This window comes from Neovison vison, chromosome 12 (assembly GCF_020171115.1).
Source record: "Neovison vison isolate M4711 chromosome 12, ASM_NN_V1, whole genome shotgun sequence".
NCBI lineage: Eukaryota > Metazoa > Chordata > Mammalia > Carnivora > Mustelidae > Neogale > Neogale vison.
The window spans coordinates 4,267,100-4,286,645 of record NC_058102.1 but is presented as its reverse complement, the minus strand read 5'-3'; the positions used below and the strand labels follow the sequence as shown (position 1 = coordinate 4,286,645).

At 53.1% G+C, this 19,546-nt stretch overlaps 1 protein-coding gene across 2 annotated transcripts; it reads left to right on the top strand.

Moving 5' to 3' along the window:
- The first annotated feature begins 1,991 nt into the window (after positions 1 to 1,991).
- Positions 1,992 to 19,285, top strand: NUP50 (nucleoporin 50). 2 transcript variants are annotated; one of them, XM_044229322.1, is made up of 9 exons: positions 1,992 to 2,312; positions 6,695 to 6,773; positions 9,226 to 9,309; positions 12,575 to 12,761; positions 13,957 to 14,598; positions 16,325 to 16,406; positions 18,120 to 18,238; positions 18,516 to 18,621; positions 18,920 to 19,102. In XM_044229322.1, exons 2-9 carry the CDS (start codon positions 6,705 to 6,707, stop codon positions 19,020 to 19,022), a joined length of 1,392 nt encoding a protein of 463 aa, XP_044085257.1. In that variant the 5' UTR covers positions 1,992 to 2,312; positions 6,695 to 6,704; the 3' UTR covers positions 19,023 to 19,102. The 2 variants fall into 2 exon arrangements, with proteins under 2 accessions (XP_044085257.1, XP_044085258.1); XM_044229323.1 differs by lacking the exon at positions 18,516 to 18,621 and having other exon boundaries at positions 18,920 to 19,285.
- The last annotated feature ends 261 nt before the right edge of the window (positions 19,286 to 19,546 follow it).

The following is a 19,546-nucleotide window of genomic DNA, read 5'->3' as shown; positions in this document are numbered from 1 at the left end:
AAGGTCAACTGTATATCCGTGGAAGGCTACCACAACTTACCTATCTGCGCCCCTTCCATGGTTAACAACCCAAATATTATGTTGCAAGTAATCTAGAATTTATACTTGGTTAAAAAAAGAATTACAGCTTGATTTATAAAAAAGCACTAGAACCAATTTGGAATGAACGGGATTCACACAGACAGAACCCAACAGGGAGATTCACAAGCTACTGGTGAGAAAGGAACTCGGCAAAGTCTGGGATACCATTTCTTCATCTCAGGGTAAGGTGCCTCCAATGCACTCAGAATGGTCAAGCCAGAAGAGCGACTGGGGGTGGGGAGGTGGAACAGGGAGGAAGGTGGCTGGAAAGGTTTAGTGAGGAGCGTTCACAACAGTCACTGTGAAGTGTGGGACGGGGACCTGGGGCAGACGGAAGGGCTGAGTGGCTTCTTCGGGCTTGACACCAAACAGCTGTGGAGTCCCCGACCGTCGGCATTCCGTGGTTGTGCAAAGGGACCCCGGGCTGGAAGTGAGACCCGGGCCTTGGCGCTAATCAGATGGACGGTTCCGGCAAGTCCCACGTCCTCCCGAAGGGGCTCTACGGCGAATTCTCTTTCCGATGATGGAAACGGGACCAGAGCGCGCCCCTGGAGACCACGCAGTGGCACACGGCTCACACGCCTGGCTGCACGCGCGGTCCGCAGGACTCCCCCCAGTACACACGCGCCGCGCGGACGACAGCCAGCCAGCCAGGCCCCGGCAGGACGCCGCTTCTCCCGGCGATCCTCACGGGAAAAGCCAAACATCCGGCCTCATCTGCATTCTGGATTCTTCGCCGAAGTCCTCACCGCGACAGGCAGTAAACCTGCCTTGACTTTAAACGTCCAACGCGGGCGCCACCTGTTCTTGACCGTTGCGCGCGCCGTCCGGCCGGTAAGGCGTCCCGGACACCGCGGCCCAGGGACGGGCTCTCCGCGCGGGCCCCGGGACCGCGTGCAAACCGGTTTCTACAGGGGAGAGGCGCACACCGCGAGGTTTCCGCAGCCCGAGCCGTCACAACCTCCCTCTCCCGCGGCTCCGGGGATGCTCCTCTTCCGAAGCACGTTTCCCGGTTAGATCCTGCTGGGCCTGGTCCCCCGGCGCCCGCGGCGGACAGTCTCGCGCCCCGCTGCCGCGGACAGGTCGCGCCACCGAGTCGCTCCGCAGCGGGACCGGGACCGGCCCCCGCCCGGCCCGAGCCCGGAGCCCCGAGCCCCGAGCCCCTGCGGCTACGCCGGAGGCTCCCGACAGGAGCACGGCAACACACGCTTCGGTCGCGCGGCGCGACTCCTCTTCGTGGATCGCAGCTCCCGGCGCGATTCTGAGCGCGTTGCTCCGCCTCTACGGCGGCCACTGCGGAAGGCAAATACCGGCGGGACGGCCAGTGGGTCCGTTTCTCCTCCGCCACCGCAGTCCCAGGCCGCCCTGCCCTCGGCGGCCCGGCACGTCGCGGGCCATCAAGGCGGGGTCGCGGGGGACAGCTCTCGGGGACAGGATGGCGACGCCGAGCATCCGATGTCACTCACGTTTCCCGAGCACCGCCGGCCTCTTCTCAGCACCTCGCACGAGACACCCGAGCCCCGACCACGCTCACTGGCTGACCACGCCGTCCCGAGCGCTTCGGGACCCGCTTCGTCCTCTCCAGCGACCCGCGCGGAAGCCGCTGTGCGGACGCGTCCGGCCGCTGACACGTGACCGCCGCGCAGACACTCCCGCCGCGGGCGCCGGCTCCCCGGCGGAGGCCCGCGTGTGCGTCAGTGCACGCATGCGCGCGCATGCGCGAGACGGCGCGCGCCTCCCGGCAACGGTTTCCAGGCAGCTGAGCGCCTGCGCTGCGCGACGCTCCGCAGCCCGCGGAGGGAGGTACTGCTCACCGAGGCACCGGCGCGCTTGCGCAGTAGCTGGACGCGGGCGTTTCTTTTCTCCCTCTTTATAGAGTTGGTTTGGGCGGGGGGGCCGGGTGGGTAGGTTGGAGTTATAAAATGGCGGCCCGGGGCGCGTTGGGCGCTCTTCTTCCAGCGGTCTCTGGTTGAGCTTGCTGCTCTCCCTCACGGCCGAACACAGAGAGGCGAGGCCCCTGGAGGACATGGTGTTGGAGACCCCGGGCTTGCTGACCACCAAGTTCTTCGAGAATCTCTGCGCACCGGAAGCGACCAGGCGCGCTCCTCCGGGCGAGCAGCGGCCGCTTCACATCCGAGGCCCGCGGCTGCAACCTCGCACCCGCTCGCGGTCGTTCACCCGGCTTTCGCCGCAGCCACAGCCCCGCGAGTGCCGCGGCGGCCGGCCGGGAGGTGAGAGGCAGGCGGGCAGCGTGGCAGGGGAAGGGGCCGATCCCGGGGAGGGGCGCCGGGGTCCCGGCACCGGGGTGGGCCTGGAAGGGGGAGCCGGGCTGCGGGGCCCGGGCGTGGGGAGGTGGAACCCGGGGTCAGACACAGTACCTGGGCCTGGGAGGGGGATCCTAGGCTGGAGGTGTCGGGTGAGGGACCCGGGCCAGGAGAGGAGGAAGCCGGGGTCAGGACGCGGGATTCGGACCTGGAAGGGCCCCCCCGAGCTGGAGGAGCCGGGCTGCGGGGCCCAGGCTTGGGGAGGAGGAGCCCGGGGTCGAACGAGGTAGAGTCCTTGGGCGTGGAAGGGGGATCGTGGGCTGAAGGAGCTGGGGTCAGGGTGCGGGACTAGGACCTGGAAGGGGGACCCCGGGCTGGAGGAGAGGGGAGAGGGGCCCGGGCCTGAGAAGAGGAAACCGGGATCCGGATGCGGGACTCGGACCTGGGCTGGAGGAGAGGGGTGAGGGGCCCGGGCCGCGGGGTGGTAGGGGTCAGTGGGCAGGGTGGGGCGGGATGACGGTCGCGGCGCGTAGTCGGGGGCTGTTTGTGAAGCCGGCGCGGAGCCGACCTGTCGCGGTGGCGGCGCCCAGTTTGGGTGAGGCTCTCCCGGCTGCGGGGCCCCCGCGGCCCCGGCGGAGGCAGAGGCCGGATTGGGCAGAGGCTATTCCGGCTTGGCCCATCTCGGTTTACTTCCTAGCGCTTCCCCTCGGTACTGCTTTCTCCTTGGCTGTCTCCCCTCGCCCCACTCGCTCCCTGCACTACCTCTTCGGCGAGGCTTCCCAGCCCGTAGTGCGTGTCGGGCTGTTGTTGATCGCCCCTTCCCTCTGTTCCGTTAAGAAATTTTGAGACTTCGTTCTTCCCTAGCGTCTCAGCCTCCGGGGTCCGCCCCCTTGTTCTCGTCTTCTTTCCTCTCTGTCGAGCACGGTCACTTCTATATCCATGTTAGGGTGACCTGATGTTGACTGAGGTTCATCCCGGAGGATGAGGCAGCACCTGGTGGCCGAGACCACGTAACTCTGCCAGGCACGAGTAACAGTTTTCTCCAACTATGGAAACTCTCAGTTTTCTATCAGTGCTTCATACCTAGGAATCATTTTAAAATTTACTGCCCTTTTAACCACAATCTTCACTTTTAAAAAAGTTTTTTTAAGATTTTATTTTTACCGTCATCTGTCCTGGGGCTGGAACTCACAACCCCCCAGATGGAGAATCGCATGCTCCACCCACTCAGCTACCCAGGCTCCCCCAAATTCTTAATGACAGCCAGGACTGGGCGCCTGGGTGGCTCAGTTGGTTAAGCAACTGCCTTCTGCTCACGTCATGATCCAGGAGTCCCGGGGTGGAGCCCCTCATCAGGCTCCCAGCTCTAGGGGACCCTGCTTCTCCCTCTGACCTTCTCCCCTCTTGTGCTCACTCTCACTGTCTCTCTCTCCAATAAAGAAATAACATCTTAAAAAAAAAAAAATAGCCAGGACTTAAGACTCTTTGGGTGCCGGGCCTTGTCCTGAGTACTTTGCGGAGATTTTGGGTTTTTTCCCTTCCTCTTCTTGCATTTAAAAACCTATGTATATATTGTCTGGAGCATCTTGCTTTGAAATAAAATATGGACGTGCTAAAATGGATTTTAAAGCCTAGCTCATAATTGAGTCTCTTTTCCTACCCTGTGCTTTTTACCATTTTGAGGAGAACTAATATTTTATAGCCTTTGCTTCTAGCAAAACTTGTTTCTTTAATAATATTCGTGAAGCCCTTCTGTACTCCAGGCACCGTTCTGAACCAAGGTTTTTCTCTCTCTTCCTTAATTTTCACAGCACCTTCCTCAGATGGAGAAAGTGAGCACAGCACTCAGATAACTTGCGGGAGGTCTGGCAAGAAAATGGGGAAACTGAGAGGCCAGCGTCTTGTAGTATTTTCTAAAATAAAGAGTGCCCCCAGATCACGCTCGGTGACTGCTGGAGAGCCTGCTGAGAGCGGGCGTGTTTGGGGCACCTGGAGGGGCAGTAAGCAAGAGATCCTGCCCCTGTGGTCAGGTCACCTTACATAAGTACGGTGACCTGGGGAAGCAGCCTCCGTAGTGTTGGTGGCTTTTCTCCACCGGTTATCTCACTTGTGGGCCCCAGTTAGAGGTTACACTGTCACTGCGCTGTTTGCACTTCCCCCTCCCCCCCTTTTCTTGCCTTAGGGACTTACTGTAGATGGTAGCGAATCGGGACCTTCCCGCCTCTTCCGCCCCCTGGTGGAGGTGTTCGTTACTGCCCGGGGAAAGAGTCCTGTCCTCCCCGTCCGTGTCCACGCCCCCCCCCCGCCCCGCCCCTGAACAGTGGAAGTTCAGTAAGGAGCTATGTCAGAAGGTCAGAAGGTCCCTTGTTTGCTTTTGTTTGAGTGACCAGGATTAATGGCAAAACTTGACCGGGTATTTGAGGGGGGGGGACTTTAAAAAGGGGGATTTGCAGGTAATGGCTCAGTGTCATACTTCAGTATTAGCATTATGGCTGTTAAAACCAATGATTTTACCATTAGGAAAAAAACCCTGTACATACGTGTAAAGTAAAAGTTCAGGTGGTATTAGACTATTCAAAGCTGGCCTGGGTGGCTCTGGGTGAGCTCAGGTCATGATCTCAGGGTCCTGGGATCGAGCCCCACATCGGGTTCCTTGCTCAGCAGCAAGTCGGCTTCCCTCTCCACCTGCCTCTCTAACTACTTGTGATCTGTGTCTCTCTCTCTCTGTCAAATACATAAATAAAATCTTAAAAAAAAAAGCTGACAGTCCCCTATGTAATTACTCTGTTGGGGGTTAGAATTTGAAGGACTTTGGAATGTCATCATTTGAATTTAATTTCGTAGATACAAAAGAGAAATGGGCCATGTGTGAATGTGTGTCTTAATGACCACAGAATTCTAGGAACCGACTCTGGTGGTTTGTGGTGTTGGGACAAGTGAGAGTGGGCAGAGACCATCAGGAGTCCAGACAGGTTTTAGGAACCCTGAAGGAACTGGGTACTTGCCCCGGGCAGGATGGGCAACAGAGGAAATGGAGGGGTTTTTTGGTCCATTTGACTGGTGAGTTAGAAAACAGCCAGGCCAGCACTCAAAATGGAGTTGAGTTGTTGGTTGTTGTACTAATTTTATTGTTTATAGCAAAGAATATATATTAGGATCAGAAAACATTGAGGATTGTAAGGGATGGGCAGCAGCCCCCTCTCTGGCTAGGTGCTTGTGTCCGCTGCGGAGAGAAAACTGTCAGACCTCGTCTCCTCCTCCTCCCTGTGACACGGCTTTAGAGGAGTTGAGTGATTGAGTGATGGCTTATTCTTTGAACTTTTAAATGATATTCTGGCTTAACGATATACACTTTGGGGTAATTAAATGTTCAGTCTTGGGAAATTTATTTCAACTGTCTGTAGCCTAAAGACGAGTACTTTGCTGTGAAAGTATTTCCAGTGCCTTGTTAATGTTCTTATCTAAAGATGAACTTCTTTACTGGATTGTCTTTAAGAGGATTTTAAGTATTTAAAATGTTTTGCCCGTAGCAAGACTGTAATTGCTACTCAGCATAGAATAAAGTAAGTGCTTGTTGATGATATATAGATTTCAGATTTTTAAAAGTCAGTGTTTTCTTTTGATTTTTTTTTCTTTTTCTTTTTTTTTTTAAGATTTTATTTATTTATCAGAGAAGGGGGGGGGAGAGAGTGAGCACAGGCAGACAGAATGGCAGGCAGAGGCAGAGGGAGAAGCAAGCTCCCTGCCGAGCAAGGAGCCCGATGCGGGACTCGATCCCAGGACGCTGGGATCATGACCTGAGCCGAAGGCAGCTGCTTAACCAACTGAGCCACCCAGGCTGGTTTAGGGTGTGCAGGAAGAGTGCCAGTGGTCTTAGAAGACCTGCACCGCCTCCTTCCGTGATCCTTCATTGCGACATGGACGCGGAGAGCCCAGCACCGCTGTCGGTGCTCATGAAGGCCCTTCCCACTGATCAGGAATGGGTTTGGGTTTTGTTTTGTTTTTTTGTTTTTGTTTTTGTTTTTTTTTTAATCTTATTTCTTGCTAGAGTGAATTTTTAAAATTCTTTGTAAAAATTTTTTGTAAATTCTTGGGAAACCTGGTGGTGCAGTCAGTTAAGCCATCAGACTTTTGGGGTCGTCTCAGGTCGTGATCTCAGGGTCGTGGGATCACGCTCCTCAGCAGGCTTCCTGCTTGCTTGGGATCCTCTCTTCCTCTCCCTCTGCCCTTCCTGCTTGTGCGCCTTCTCTCTCTCAGATAAGTCAGTAAGTCTTTAAAAAAAATTCTTTGTAAGTTCTTATATCTTGGTCTAGAAAAGCACGTTTCACTTCTTTCTACTTTTAACTTAGGTTTGAAAATATGGCCAAAAGGATTGCTGAGAAGGAATTGACAGATCGGAACTGGGATCAAGAAGACGAAGCAGAAGAGGTAAGCTCCTTCCCCAAGAATGATTTCCTGCCACTTCTCAATTTCAATTCATTCTGGGATTCCTCAGGAAGATTTTGTAGTAAAATTAAAAGGTCTTTTAAAGAACAGCCTGAGCAGAAAGTAGTTTGGTCTATTCTGACCTGTTAGTTTAGAAATGAGTTAATTACATTCGGGGGTCTTTTTCTGCTAGCGCCTGTTCCTGAAATACTCTGCAGCTTCGCAGAAGCACCTTCCTGAATGTCATGTACTTCCTGCATTCTAAACCCGTAGTTTCCGTCAAGACCGAAGAGTGAGTGAACCATTGGTCGTGAGCTCCGCAAGGCGCTGGTGCTCGTACTCGAGCCGCGGTTCCCCACCACGGGCATCTCAGTCTGTCATCCCCGCAGTTGGAGATTTCAGATCGAGGTGCCTCCTGTGCTCTAACGCCTCTTGGAGGCCTGTCTTCTTTCATGTTCACATGGATCTCAGACCTCCCCGCTCCCCCAAATTGCAATAATTGGGATGGAATTTAGAGTGGCCTAGTTTCTTTCCTAACAAAATAAAAATGGTCTTCCCTGAGGAAATATTTTAATTTTTCTCTTCCAAATTGTAGAACACAGCTGCCTTTTTGTGCCTCATCAGCAGTTTGAGCCTCCCTGGCCAGTTCACTGAGGAAATCTGTAACCAAGTTAGTCTTTTGAGTTAGCGGAATAGTGCTAGGTTTAAGGGGAAAAAAAAGAAGAAGTGTGTTCCAAGCTTATTCCTAAGCCATCTTCCTTTTTTCCGAATCTGTCTTGTGGTATTAACGTTTTCCTCTTTACACATAACGTATTAGTATGTTGAAGGAAACCAAAATCACAAGTATATTAATATCTTGACAAGGTTTTTAATATTCCTAAGTGACTTGGTGCTTTTGAACCAATTCCTTGGAAACTTTCTCCGGGTCTTATGCACAGTGTTACACTCTGTTCCTGTACGATTTATGACAACTGACTAGTGATTTGCTTTGATGTGACATATTGCAGGAGTGAAAGTGAGTCCGAAAGGACCTTGCCCTGAATTCAGGACACGCACAGCCAGACGGGCCCTTCTCTTTAGTGCAGAGATCTCGGAGTTTAACATTATCTGAGATAACTACAGAGACCGTTTCTTACAGGAAGTATTTTATGCCAGCCCTGCAGGGTAGAAGGAGGGTTGAAATAAAAGACACTCAGCCAGTTCCCGATGGCGGGCAGAGCTCTGTCAGCCCGTGGGATGAGCAGCAGCTGCCACGGGGTCGCTTCGAGCCCAGCGTGTGCCGGTGTCTCCGAGAGGACGGGCGGATGGACAAGGTTTCTCTTGAAAGTCAAGTGCCTGTTGATAAATACAAACTCTTTTTTTTGGTAACTGCAATCATAAAATCTAGGATCTCATGACTGGCTCTGTTACCCACTGTTAATGATCTTTAAGGTATCTTTTGGCTTTTGAAGACGATTTTTGCTGCTTAAAACTGGATTTTTTTTTTAAAGATTTTATTTATTTATTTGACAGAGATCACAAGTAGGTAGAGAGACAGGCAGAGAGAGAGGAGGAAGCAGGCCCCTGCTGAGCAGAGAGCCCGACATGGGGCTCCATCCCAGGACCCTGGGATCATGACCCAAGTCGAAGGCAGAGGTTTTAACCCACTGAGCCACCCAGGCACCCCTAAAACTGGATTTTTATTCTAAGTTATATTCATATCTTTGAATATATTTGAAATTCAAAGAACTTGTCCTGAATAGTTTCCTACCAAACTTGTTTTTGTTAACATCTTATTTATGTACTTTTATTATTTTTTTTAAGATTTTATTTATTTATTTGACAGAGATCACAAGTACACGGAGAGGCAGGCAGAGAGAGAGGAGGAAGCAGGCTCCCTGCTGAGCAGAGAGCCCGATGTGGGACTCAGTCCCAGGACCCTGGGATCATGACCTGAGCCGAAGGCAGAGGCTTAACCCACTGAGCCACCCAGGCTACCCTTATTTACGTACTTTCAGATTGGGGAGGGGTGCAGAGTGAGAGCGACAGTGTCAGGCCGACTCCACACCGAGGACGGAGCCCAACATGGGGCTCGATCCCACAACCATGAGATCATGACCTGAGCTGAAATCAAGAGTCAGAGGCTTAACCGACTGAGCCCCCAGGCACCCCTCTAAAGACTTTTGACGGTCTCAGCCTTGTCGGCACTTTTCCTGTGTGCTGTCCTCTGGACTGTGATTCAAAGCCTGGGTTTACATAGATCTGGAAGGTTTCGGACTCACCTGAGTAGCTTCGGGAGTCACAAGATAGGTAACAGACCTCAACTCTATCGCAGGTGCCCTCTCCATAATCTGTTCCAGTATTCACAGTACTTTAAAAGCGGCAGATACTAAGATACTTTTGGTCAAGTGTTTTGGTCAGCGTTTCTTCTCGTTTGGGGTCTTCTCTTACTGCTGTTTAATTTGTGTACCTGCAGGTGGGAACGTTCTCAGTGGCCAGTGAGGAAGTCTTGAAGAATAGAGCCATAAAGAAAGCAAAGCGTAGAAATGTTGGATTTGAAGTGAGTGTTTTCTTATCACTTTTGGTATTAAACACTAATTTGATTTCTAATTGCAGAGTCTTTCTACCTCTGGGAGCCGTCAGATCGATAAATGCTTCTTCAAATGCTTTCTCTACTTGTGAAAATCCTTGAGGGGGACCGTGGGAGATAGAGAACTATAAGTGCGAGATGTGCACCTTACCAGCTGTGGAATAAAGTGTAGAGCTCGGCAGATGCGAGCCCAGGGGCAGCAGGAAGAGGAGTGGGTGACGGTGGAATGAGGGAGGGAAGTGCAGGGTGTTCTGCGCTCCCTCTGCTCCCTGGCATTGAGGCATGTGGCGGGGGTCTGGGGGGTGTCTGTTAGCTGTAACGGAAGCATTTCACATGTAGATTTTCTTCCTAATATAGTGTGTTACAGGATTTCCTTCCTGCGTTCACAAGGGTTAAAGATGAGTCGTAACTCTTGAAGTCACATGGTCTGCATTCAGCCACCACTCCACATTTAATAACGCTTCCCTGGTACAGTCCTCAGCCCTCAGACACCTTCCAGATGCCTGCGAGCTGGCTCGGTGGCCTGGCTGTCTGTTGTCAGGCTGGAGGAGCTGGTGTGCCCGCCCCCGGTGGCAGCCGGAAGGAGCCTATGCAGTGACACCTTTGTGGTGGCCCTGTCGCTTTCCTCTGGTCAATTTCAATCTTAAAGAGTGATGTCGGGCTGGATGTAGTGATGCCGGATGGCTCCCTCGTGGAAAAGCTACAGCCGGGGAAGGACAGCTTAATTAGGGCGGAAGTGATTGGTTTACTTGGGAAAATGTATTTTAAGGGCCTGGGGTACATCCCGGTGAGGTTCTGTAGGAGACCATTGTGTATATATGGGTGGCTACCTGGTGCAGGAGGAGGGGTGGCCGCTGGATGCGGCCCTGGGAGTCGTCACCATGCCGGACGTTGCAGCCGGGGTGTAAGCGGAGAGCGGCAGCTCGTGCCGTAGACTGAGAAGCCAGAGGAAGGAAGAGCGCTCGAGGAGGGACGGGCCTCTCGGGAGTGCCGGTGAAGAGGTAGAAACCATGTAGAGCACAGTCCAGACTTGGCCCAAGGGAAGGGGGGTGGGGGAGCCCTCTGGCTGTTAAAGGAAATGAACATGGATGGTTGAAATCTACATGATCATTTCAGCTATAACTTTCAGAGCTTGAATAATAAGAAATTAAATGTTATGTCATCTGCTTCAATGCCGAAATGTGCCTTTTCCCATAGAGTTGACTGTTGAACAACATGGGTTTGAATTGCCTGGGTCCATTTATATGCGGGGGGTGAGGGGTGGTTAATAAGGGAGGGGGTCGGCAAACCTGCCCCCCACATTAGTCCAGGGTCGCCTCTTGTGGTTTTGTCCATTCATTCAACAGACCTGCTAAGCGCCAGAGATACTTTGGTGAGTAAAAACAGGAGTAAGTGAAATATCCATGCCCTGTGGAGCTTACGTCGTGATGATGTAAGAGACACACTGAGTTTTTGTCTTTCTTCTCTAAGTGCCATGGAGGGAAATGGGTGAGGGAGACTGGCGGGCCCAGGAGCAGGTCAGTTCCGTGGGGCCCAGGCAGACGGCTTCTCATTCACTTGTGTCCTTTTTCTGGGTGACTTCTGTTTTTCTTTTTTAAATCAGTGGTTCTTGAATTTTTGTGATAACCCTAGAGCCAATTTGCTGTTAACAGTTTCTAAAGTCACTATAAATAGCCTGTGGCTTTTATTTATTTTAAAAAAGATTTTATTTATTTATTTATTTGACAGGCAGAGATCACAGTTAGGCAGAGGCAGGCAGCGAGAAGGGGAAGCAGCCTTCCCGCTGAGCAGAGAGCCCTATTCGGGGCTTGATCCCAGGACCCTGAGACCATGACCTGGGCTGAAGGCAGAGGCTTATTAACCCACTGAGGCACCCAGGCGCCCAGCCCGTGGCTTTTAAATCTCCCGCAGAATAACAGGCTCTGAGGAGCCACTCACCGCTTTCAGCTTTGCCCGTGGAAGGCCGTGGCAGGATGGTAGCTGTCCGTTTGCGGTCTTCGGGATAGTGAACGATCAAATCAAATGGAAGCGTCAGGGCCTAAGGCACATTTATTACACGTGTTAAAATTCATACAAGTTAAGGTGTTTGCCTTTTTTGCCTAATTTTATTGCCATAATTGTATCTGTGGTGAGTAACCATCTGAAATTCCTGTGGATGTGATTGAAACTTTTGTGTTTTTTGAAAACTACAGTATTATTAGGCTAACCAGCCCATTCAGAAAATGAAGAGTTTCTGGTTGAAGTAATATTTTTGTGAGCTTCTGATTATAATTCATTTGGATGGAAAATGGAAGGTTTGTGCACTCCCTTGGATGTCTGGAAGCACGGATTCCGTGATGTGTTTCCGAGAACGTTTCCTGGAGCCCCCCTTAGAGCTTGGATCCAGGAAGCAGATCATGCCCACTGTGGTGTAACTAGTCTTGAATGCGGGGGCGGGGGGAAGGGGACTTCAGCAGAGCAATGTAAACTGGGGAACATTCCTCCGAGAGTTTGCAGGGGCAGAGAGCGGGTATAGACGCTCACAGGGAGTGCCAGACATTTCCAGAGCATCGTGGGTTGGAGATGCGAGGAAGCCAGCGGCCATGGGAATGGTCTCCTAGAAAGACCTTGCTGATGGAAGTAGTGAGAAAATCGAGAAGAAAAATGCTGCCTCTGGATTTCTCAGCCAAGGGAAAGTCTAGATTTGAGAGTCGACTCACGTTTTCAGAAGCTAAAAGCTACAGGAATGCTTTAGGAAGTCCTGGGAGGAAAGGTAAAGATACTTTCGTCAGCCTGACCTGATACTTCTACAGCTCCCTTAGACTAATGGTTTGGGCTGGAGTGGTGTAAGAAAAATGCTTCATTAGGGGTTTAGTCGTTTTAGAATATTTTCAGTCCTAATTCTGAGGCTGTGTGCACAAATTGATTGCATTAGTCTTTTTTGCCTTAGTCTTTTATACCTTAAATATATTTTTAAAAACAAGTTTCACTGCAAGTCCCTATCTTCCCGGCTGTCAGGAAGGCAGTTTTGGGCTGCAGAGCTGTCACTGCGAGTTAAGTCGGGCTCGGGTCCTGTCTCTGCGCCTGTCTCTGCGCCGGCTGCTCCCGTTCCTCGGTGCTGGCCCCGTAAGCGTTCTGGGTGCTGCTCAGCGGACACGGCCCTGTTGCGGACTTTATCTGGGAAGATCTTTATCTGGAAGATCTGCTTATTTGGGAAGCGTCGAGTCATCTAACGTGTGTTCTCTCTCTGTTTCAGTCCGATAGTGGAGGGGCCTTTAAAGGTTTTAAAGGCTTGGTTGTACCTTCTGGAGGAGGCGGGTTTTCTGGATTTGGCAACGGTGCTGGAGGGAAGCCTTTGGAAGGGCTGTCGAATGGAAGCGGCGTGACCAGTGCCCCTCCCTTCTCCGGCGCCAGGGCAGCCACGGAGAGCAAGGCGGCCTTCGGTGAGTAGGGCCTCCCCACACTCACATCTGTGTAAAGACTGTTGGGAAAATAACTTGGCAACGATGTTTTCCTTGTACTTCATCTGGGTCCTGGAATGACATGAGCAAAAACAGCATGGTAATGAAAGGGAAATTGGGGAGATGTTGACTTTTTGCAGAGTGAGTAGAGCGCGGGCTTTTGAGCCAGAACAGACCCAGGTTCTCTCTGCCGATCATTGGCCCTGCGACCCTGGTCAAGTTCCTTAGCCTCTTAACCTCCAAACCTTAGACTGTGAAATGAGAACGACCCTCAGAACTGACCTGTGGGGTAAAGGAGAAGAGGAAGCTCTCAGTGGACCCTCCATAAAGACCTGCCTCCCCTGTACTCATTTGTTCTCTGTGTATCAGGGACTTGCCCACACCTGCGAGGAACTTTCGGGTCCTCCCCCTAGATTGATTTCACTGGGGATGTGACGGCCTGATCCTGTTTTGAGAGACTTGATCCAGAACTCTTGGGATCAGCAACAGAGAACGGACTCACGGGCTCCTGTCTTTGGTTTTCAGAAGCGATCCTGGTTGGTTGGATTATGCTTAGCTAGTAATTTTAACTGTTTACTGTTTTGTTTTGTTTTTCTAAAGATTTTATTTATTTGACAGAGAGAGATCACAAGCAGGCAGAGCAGCAGGCAGAGGGAGAGGGGGAAGCAGGCTCCCCGTTGAGCAGAGAGCCCGATGTAGGGCTCGATCTCAGGATTTGAGATCATAACCTGAACCGAAGGCAGAGGCTTAACCCACTGAGCCCCGCAGACGCCCCTCTACTGTTTTGTTTTAATGAGGCGGAGTGTGTAGTGTGATTAAGCCAGCACTTTCTGTTAAGGTTTTATCTGCATTAATGTATGTTCATCCCTACAACCTGAGGGGTTAAGTTTTATACTAACTATTGTGACAGTTCCGGGGGAAGCCAGCCTCCTTTTCAAGGAAAAGATTATTTTAAACTGTAGAAGTTTAATGCAAGCACACCATAGACCGTGTTCTTGGTTTTTGTGATCACAGATATTTTGTGATCCTAAATATTCGCCGTGCACATACTTCCTGAGCTGTCACAGAAACAGGGGACACAGTAAAAGCAGAAAACAGGAAGACAGAACAGCGCGCAAACCCAGGTCGTATAATCAAATCAAATCAGTAAACTCTTCAACCTTTAATTTCCCTGTAGGATCTGTTGCTGCAAATGGTCCTACCTCCTTGGTGGATAAGAAGGTTTTAACTCCCAAAACCAACGGGGACAGCCCGCAGCCCTCCTCTTCCGGGCCCCCCTCTGGCGCCGCCTGCCCCCGCAGCGCCTACCACAAGCAGCTGGCGGCCTTAAACTGCTCCGTGCGGGACTGGATCGCGAAGCACGTGAACGCCAACCCGCTGTGCGACCTGACGCCCATCTTCAGAGACTACGAGAGACACCTGGCGGGGATCGAGCTGCAGCACGGCAGCGGGGGCGGCCGGGGCTCCGAGCGGGAGGCCGCTCCCGTGCCGCCGGCCACCCCGTCCCCTCCCCTGTTCGGGGCAGCGAAGCCGCAGCAGGACCCGGCGTTCCCGTCCGCCGGCGGCAGGGCAGAGGACGGCGCCGAGAGGAAGACGGAGCCGCCCGCGGGAGCCGCAAGCGCCTCGTTCAGCTTCGGCAAGAAGATCGACGGGTCTGTCCTGGGCTCGCTGAGCTCCGGCCCCCTGACGGGGTTTTCGTTCTCTTCAGGAAACTCCAGCTTCTTCGGCAAAGAGCTGACCCAGAATAAACCAGCGTCTTCACCGTTTTCCGCGCAAACGTTGGAGGTACCGGCCGAAGGCGGCACTAGCGACCTCAAAGGTAATAACGGAGTTCACCCTCCTGAGTCTGTCTCGGAACCGAATTCGGGTTTAGCGGCACGGCCGTGGCTGTGCGGTTCGGGGGCGTCGGGAAGCGCGGTGGGACTCGCCGCTGCCGGGACGGGCTCTCGGACACGCGAGTCTGGCGTTTCCGTCCTGATGACGTCCGAGCTGTCGCGTGGCGCTGGGTGAGCGCTGCGGCCGTGAGCAAGCGTGACGGCTGGCCCGGTGCGGGCACGGCCACTCGGATCAGTGTCGGATGCGTGGTCTTGCGCATCGGAACGTTCCGTGCATTAGCGGTGAGTGAGAATTGGGTCTTAACCGAAAGAAAGAACTGGCCATCAGTTCCGCGGCGTGTCTCGTGTTTGGAAGTTTAGTCGGAGGCGAAGTCTCCTGGCAAAATAGTTCTCTGCTGTGAAGAGAAAAGGGAGACTGTGCGCCACCGCAGGAACGAATGGGCGGGACTTCCCTCGATGTGTCTGGCCTGCAGCCACCCTTCCAGAAGCGTCTGCCTTGGGTGGCATCAGTGCCCCAAACTGGGCTGGAGTCACGGCCCTTCACTGCCTGTTCTTAGCTCTTTGGAAGGAGCAGTTAGTGGCCTAGGCCCTCCTCGTCCCGTGGGGGCTGCGAACACGTTGTGTGAAGTCACTCGCTCGTAAGCGGTTAGAACACGTATCTCGCAGGAGGTGTTCACTTCTCGATACTCCAGAATGGAAGAGACCAGCCGTTTTCTCCTGGGAGCGAAACTTCCATTCCTTCGAGCCCGTCCTCAGGCAGGGGCCCTCCGAGCAAAGCACAGACTAAAGATCTCCCCTTTTATTTCTCTGCCCTAAATACGACGGCTCCTCGGGCTGTGCCCGGATCGGCGAGGCTGCCTGTGCGGGGGCGCCAATGAGGCTCGGTCCCCTCGCAGTGCCTGATCCTAAAGTCCTCCTGCTCGTCTGGTGGCTGCGCTGCTCCCCGCGCCAGAGGGGCCGAGAGCTTGTTCGAGTCTCACTGCCGGGGCCTGCCCTGGAGAGCCTCACTCACGGCTGCCTTCTCGGGAGTTTGAGTGTCGTCCCTTTGACTTGTTGCAGCACCAGAATTGTTTTTCTGAGAGTTGCTGTTTGACTTCGTGTGTGTCCTGAGACCATCTTTCTCCAGAGGCTCGTTCTTTGCATCGGAGTGTTGTGGATCTCCCCTGGGGCTGGCCTCAGTCCTCGAGGCTGCCCGGGGCCCGAGCCTCTAGATGTGGGGCCGCAGACGCGGCCTGCTCACGCTTCGGGGCCGTGTCGCCGACAGCCTGCCCCGTACCCAGCTTTATTGTCCTCCTCTTTGGCCATTGCGGAGACCGATTCCATAGCGTGACGCACGCGGCGTCCCAGGAGCGTCGGGGTGGAGCCGGGAGAGGCCTGCCGGAGATTTTCCTTTTCCCAGGGTGGATCTGGAGTCCGTGTTTATTTTTCTGTTAAAATTGCTGCACTGAGTCATAAGCGTGGATGGTTTTTCATCCCAAGGCTTTCTCCAAATTAACATTTAGAAGAGGGAAGCATGCTCCATTAAAAATTCCCCGAATTTTTCACAGAATAATTAAAATTCAGTGAGTCGTTCCCGTCCCCCCCACCCCTGCCCCGGTTCGATGAGCGCTTACGGGCAGTTTGTGGGTTGGGCTGGGGCATGAGTGGCCTCTGCTGCGACGTATCTAAGCTCCTGATTTGAATTTCACTGAGTTAGTGTTTTTCTAAAAGGCGGAGATGAAGAGGAGAGTGACGAGCCGCCCAAAGTAGTAGTTACTGAAGTAAAGGAAGAAGACGCTTTCTACTCCAGAAAGTAAGTAAGAGTCCGGGAGCCCGTGTGCTGGGCGTGTGGTCAGACAGAAGCACATGGAGGGCGGCCTTGTGCCTTGGGGGCAGCCTCCTCCTCCCAGGACTTGCTGAGCGGCCCGTCCTGGGGTCGGGCTGGGCCTGGTCTCCGAATGGGAACCAGGGAGAATTCTGGACCTGTTCTTTGGAAAACAAATGAATTCTAGAAATTTCCTCCTGGGTATTTCCTACTCTTTGCTAGTATTTTTGTTCTTTCTTGCGTCTAAAGTGCTTTAGAAACAGGCTTTTCTTTGCCCCCCACCTTCCTCCTCGCCCCCCACCTTCCTGCACAAAGTTGGCGGGTCCCTGACGTCCGCTTTGCTCTTTCTTCTGCTCTTCGTCGGGAGGGGCCTCCCGTCCTGGAGACCTGGTGGGCCCTTGTGGGTTTTCTCAGCCAAAAGCTCTGCCACGTCCAGCCCTTCGTTTCTTCCGCAGTGATGAGAGCCGTGTCGGGGTTTTTGTTCACTTGCGTTTTTACGGGAGAGCTGGTGCTTCCGGCAGAAAGCTGAGGAGAAGTATTGAATCCTCTCATCCCAATGAAATGAAATTCGTACTTTTTAACATATTTACAGAAAAGTCAGTGCTGCCATTTGAGAACCTTCGCTAGATGTGTCTTTTTAAATAGAGAAATTTCGGACGGAGTCAGCAGTGCTTGGTAACAGTCCCCGTAGCCTGTGCAATTCCCAAGTGTTATTTCTGAGAACTTTTAAGAGTCCAACGGTTCCTTTTTCTTGTTTTTTAAATTTAATTTCACAGATGATCTCTATAGGAGTGATTTATTTCCTGATTGGAATGAATTAGAGGAGCGGGCAGTGGTTTGATGATCGTGTTCATGACCCAGGGAGATACGTGACCCGGCAGGCTGGGGAGGCTGTTGGACCATGTTACCGTCAGCCCTTAATGGGGCGCTGGGGGGCTCAGCCGGTGAAGCCTCTGCCTTCGGCTCAGGTCATGCATGATCCCAGGGTCCTGGGATCGAGCCCCGCATTGGGCTCTCTGCTCCGCAGGGAGCCTGCTTCCCCCTCTCTCTGCCTCTCTGCCTACTTGTGATCTCTCTGTCAAATAAATAAATAAAATTTTAGAAGTGTTTTCCGGGGCGCCTGAGGGCTCTGCCTTCAGCTCAGGTCATGGTCCTGGAATCGAGCCCTGCATTGGGGCGCCTTGCTCAGTGGGGAGTCTGCTTCCCTCTCTCCCCCTGCTTGTGCTCTTTCTCTCTCAAATGAATTATTTATATTTTTTAAAAAGTGATTTCCAAAATTTCAGCATTTTGGGAGAATAAAAATTGAAGAAGTCCTGAAGAAGATTCAGAAATAAATAGAAAGGGGAAGAGAGATGGGGGAGGGTCCTGTGTTTCTTCCTGTGCGCGGAAGGAAGGACAAGATCGGCCTCTTGAGCTCGGGGCCAGAGGAGCGCGGCAGACGTGCGGCGTGTTTGCCGTGGTGGTTGAATTAAGGCGGGAAAGTGTTGTTTCCATGCTCCACGTGACCCACTATTTTAATAATTGGGAAGAAGAGGGAAGGGCGCTAGACTCTCTAACCTGATTTTCTTCCTTGTGTTTTACCCAGACCCAGGATGAGTCAATCCAAGATTCATCCCGGTCTTTGCAGACAAGCATGAGCAGTGGCTGCGTACCTAGCTTGTCTGCCGAGTGTCTGACGGCCTCGCTGCTTTCTCCCCGCAGGTGTAAGCTGTTTTACAAGAAGGACAACGAATTCAAAGAGAAGGGTGTGGGCACCCTGCATTTAAAACCTACGGCCACTCAGAAGACGCAGCTGTTGGTGCGGGCAGACACCAATCTAGGTGGGCATCTCGCGTCTCGGGCGGCTTGCTGACCCCAGGAGGGCGTCCTCTGTTTGAAGGGTTGTGCTCCTGGTAGGAAACGACCAGTAACACACGGCCGGCTCCCCCAGCCTCACGCTCAGAACCGCCGCCCGAAGGGGCCCGGGCTGGGGGCCGGGGCTGGGCTGTGAGGAAGCGGTGGGTACTGCTAGGCCCCGCCGGGCTGGGTTGCAGAAACTTCTCTGCGGCTTTTTCTTTCCTGTGGGCTTGACCGTGGGTGATGCCATCGCCGTCGTAGTGCTCTTAGCCGGTGAGCCCCAGAGAGCTGCTTTGCTGACCGTCCTGCCTTCGTTGGAAGGACCTCGTGAAGGCTCCGGGTCGAGCCAGCGCGTCCTCCCTCCGCTGTGAGCACGGGCCCCTGGCCGAAGGCCTGGCCGCTGTGACGGTGCGCGGGGGTACGGGCGGGAGGCAGCGTTTCCGCCGTGGAGCCTCGCGGGCCTGTCTGCGGGCCACCGCGCTGGCACCTGCATCGGGGAAGCCGGGCCCTTCTCCCCCGACCTTCCCGACGCCTCCCAGTTTTAGATCTGTTCGGTCCAAGAGGGCTTCCGTTCTCTGGGTTTGGCTTGCCGAGGCTGTGGTCTCGGGGACCGGAAGTGTGGTCTGTGTGACCGTCATGTCCTTTTCTTCCTTGTTGACTTGCAGGCAACATCCTGCTGAACATTCTGATTCCTCCCAACATGCCGTGTACCCGAACGGGGAAGAACAACGTCCTGATCGTGTGTGTTCCCAATCCACCCGTCGATGAGAAGAACGCCACCGTCCCAGTGACCATGTTGATCCGGGTGAAAACCGGCGACGACGCGGATGAGTTGCACAAAATTTTACTGGAGAAAAAGGATGCCTGAACACGCCTGGACTAGGATTGCCGCCGAGTTGCTGCTGCCCCACCGCCCCTTAGACATAGTCCGTTTCTCTTCTTACTTTCACATTCTGAGGACTTAGAGGTAACTTAAAACTTTGTGAGGAAGATTAATATGGCCAATAAAACCTTTAAATGTTAAGTGTCAAGAACCTGTATCCTCCCTTCTTAAGAACTGTCTAATGTGTAAAATACATTTGAATGACTTTTTTTTGGAAGATTTTTAATGTTCACTTATTAAACTGACCACAAGTGGTTTCTTAATAGGCTGAAATCAGGGTATCGATTAGACTTCCAAAGGCTGCTCCGATCCACGGGTTTTGGGGTCTGCTGCTCCCGCTGGCGAGGCTTTCCGGCAGCCCCCCGTGTCCCGGAGGAAGCTTGGCGGCAGCATTCTCCCTGGAGAACAG

Excerpts from the sequence above, each read along its gene's own strand:
- NUP50 (XM_044229322.1), top strand. The coding sequence starts at position 6,705 with ATGGCCAAAAGGATTGCTGAGAAGGAATTGACAGATCGGAACTGGGAT. Across the intron at positions 18,239-18,515 it reads GCGGGCAGACACCAATCTAG|TGCTCTTAGCCGGTGAGCCC; the intron begins GTGGGCATCTCG and ends TCGCCGTCGTAG. Across the intron at positions 18,622-18,919 it reads CAGCGCGTCCTCCCTCCGCT|GCAACATCCTGCTGAACATT; the intron begins GTGAGCACGGGC and ends GTTGACTTGCAG.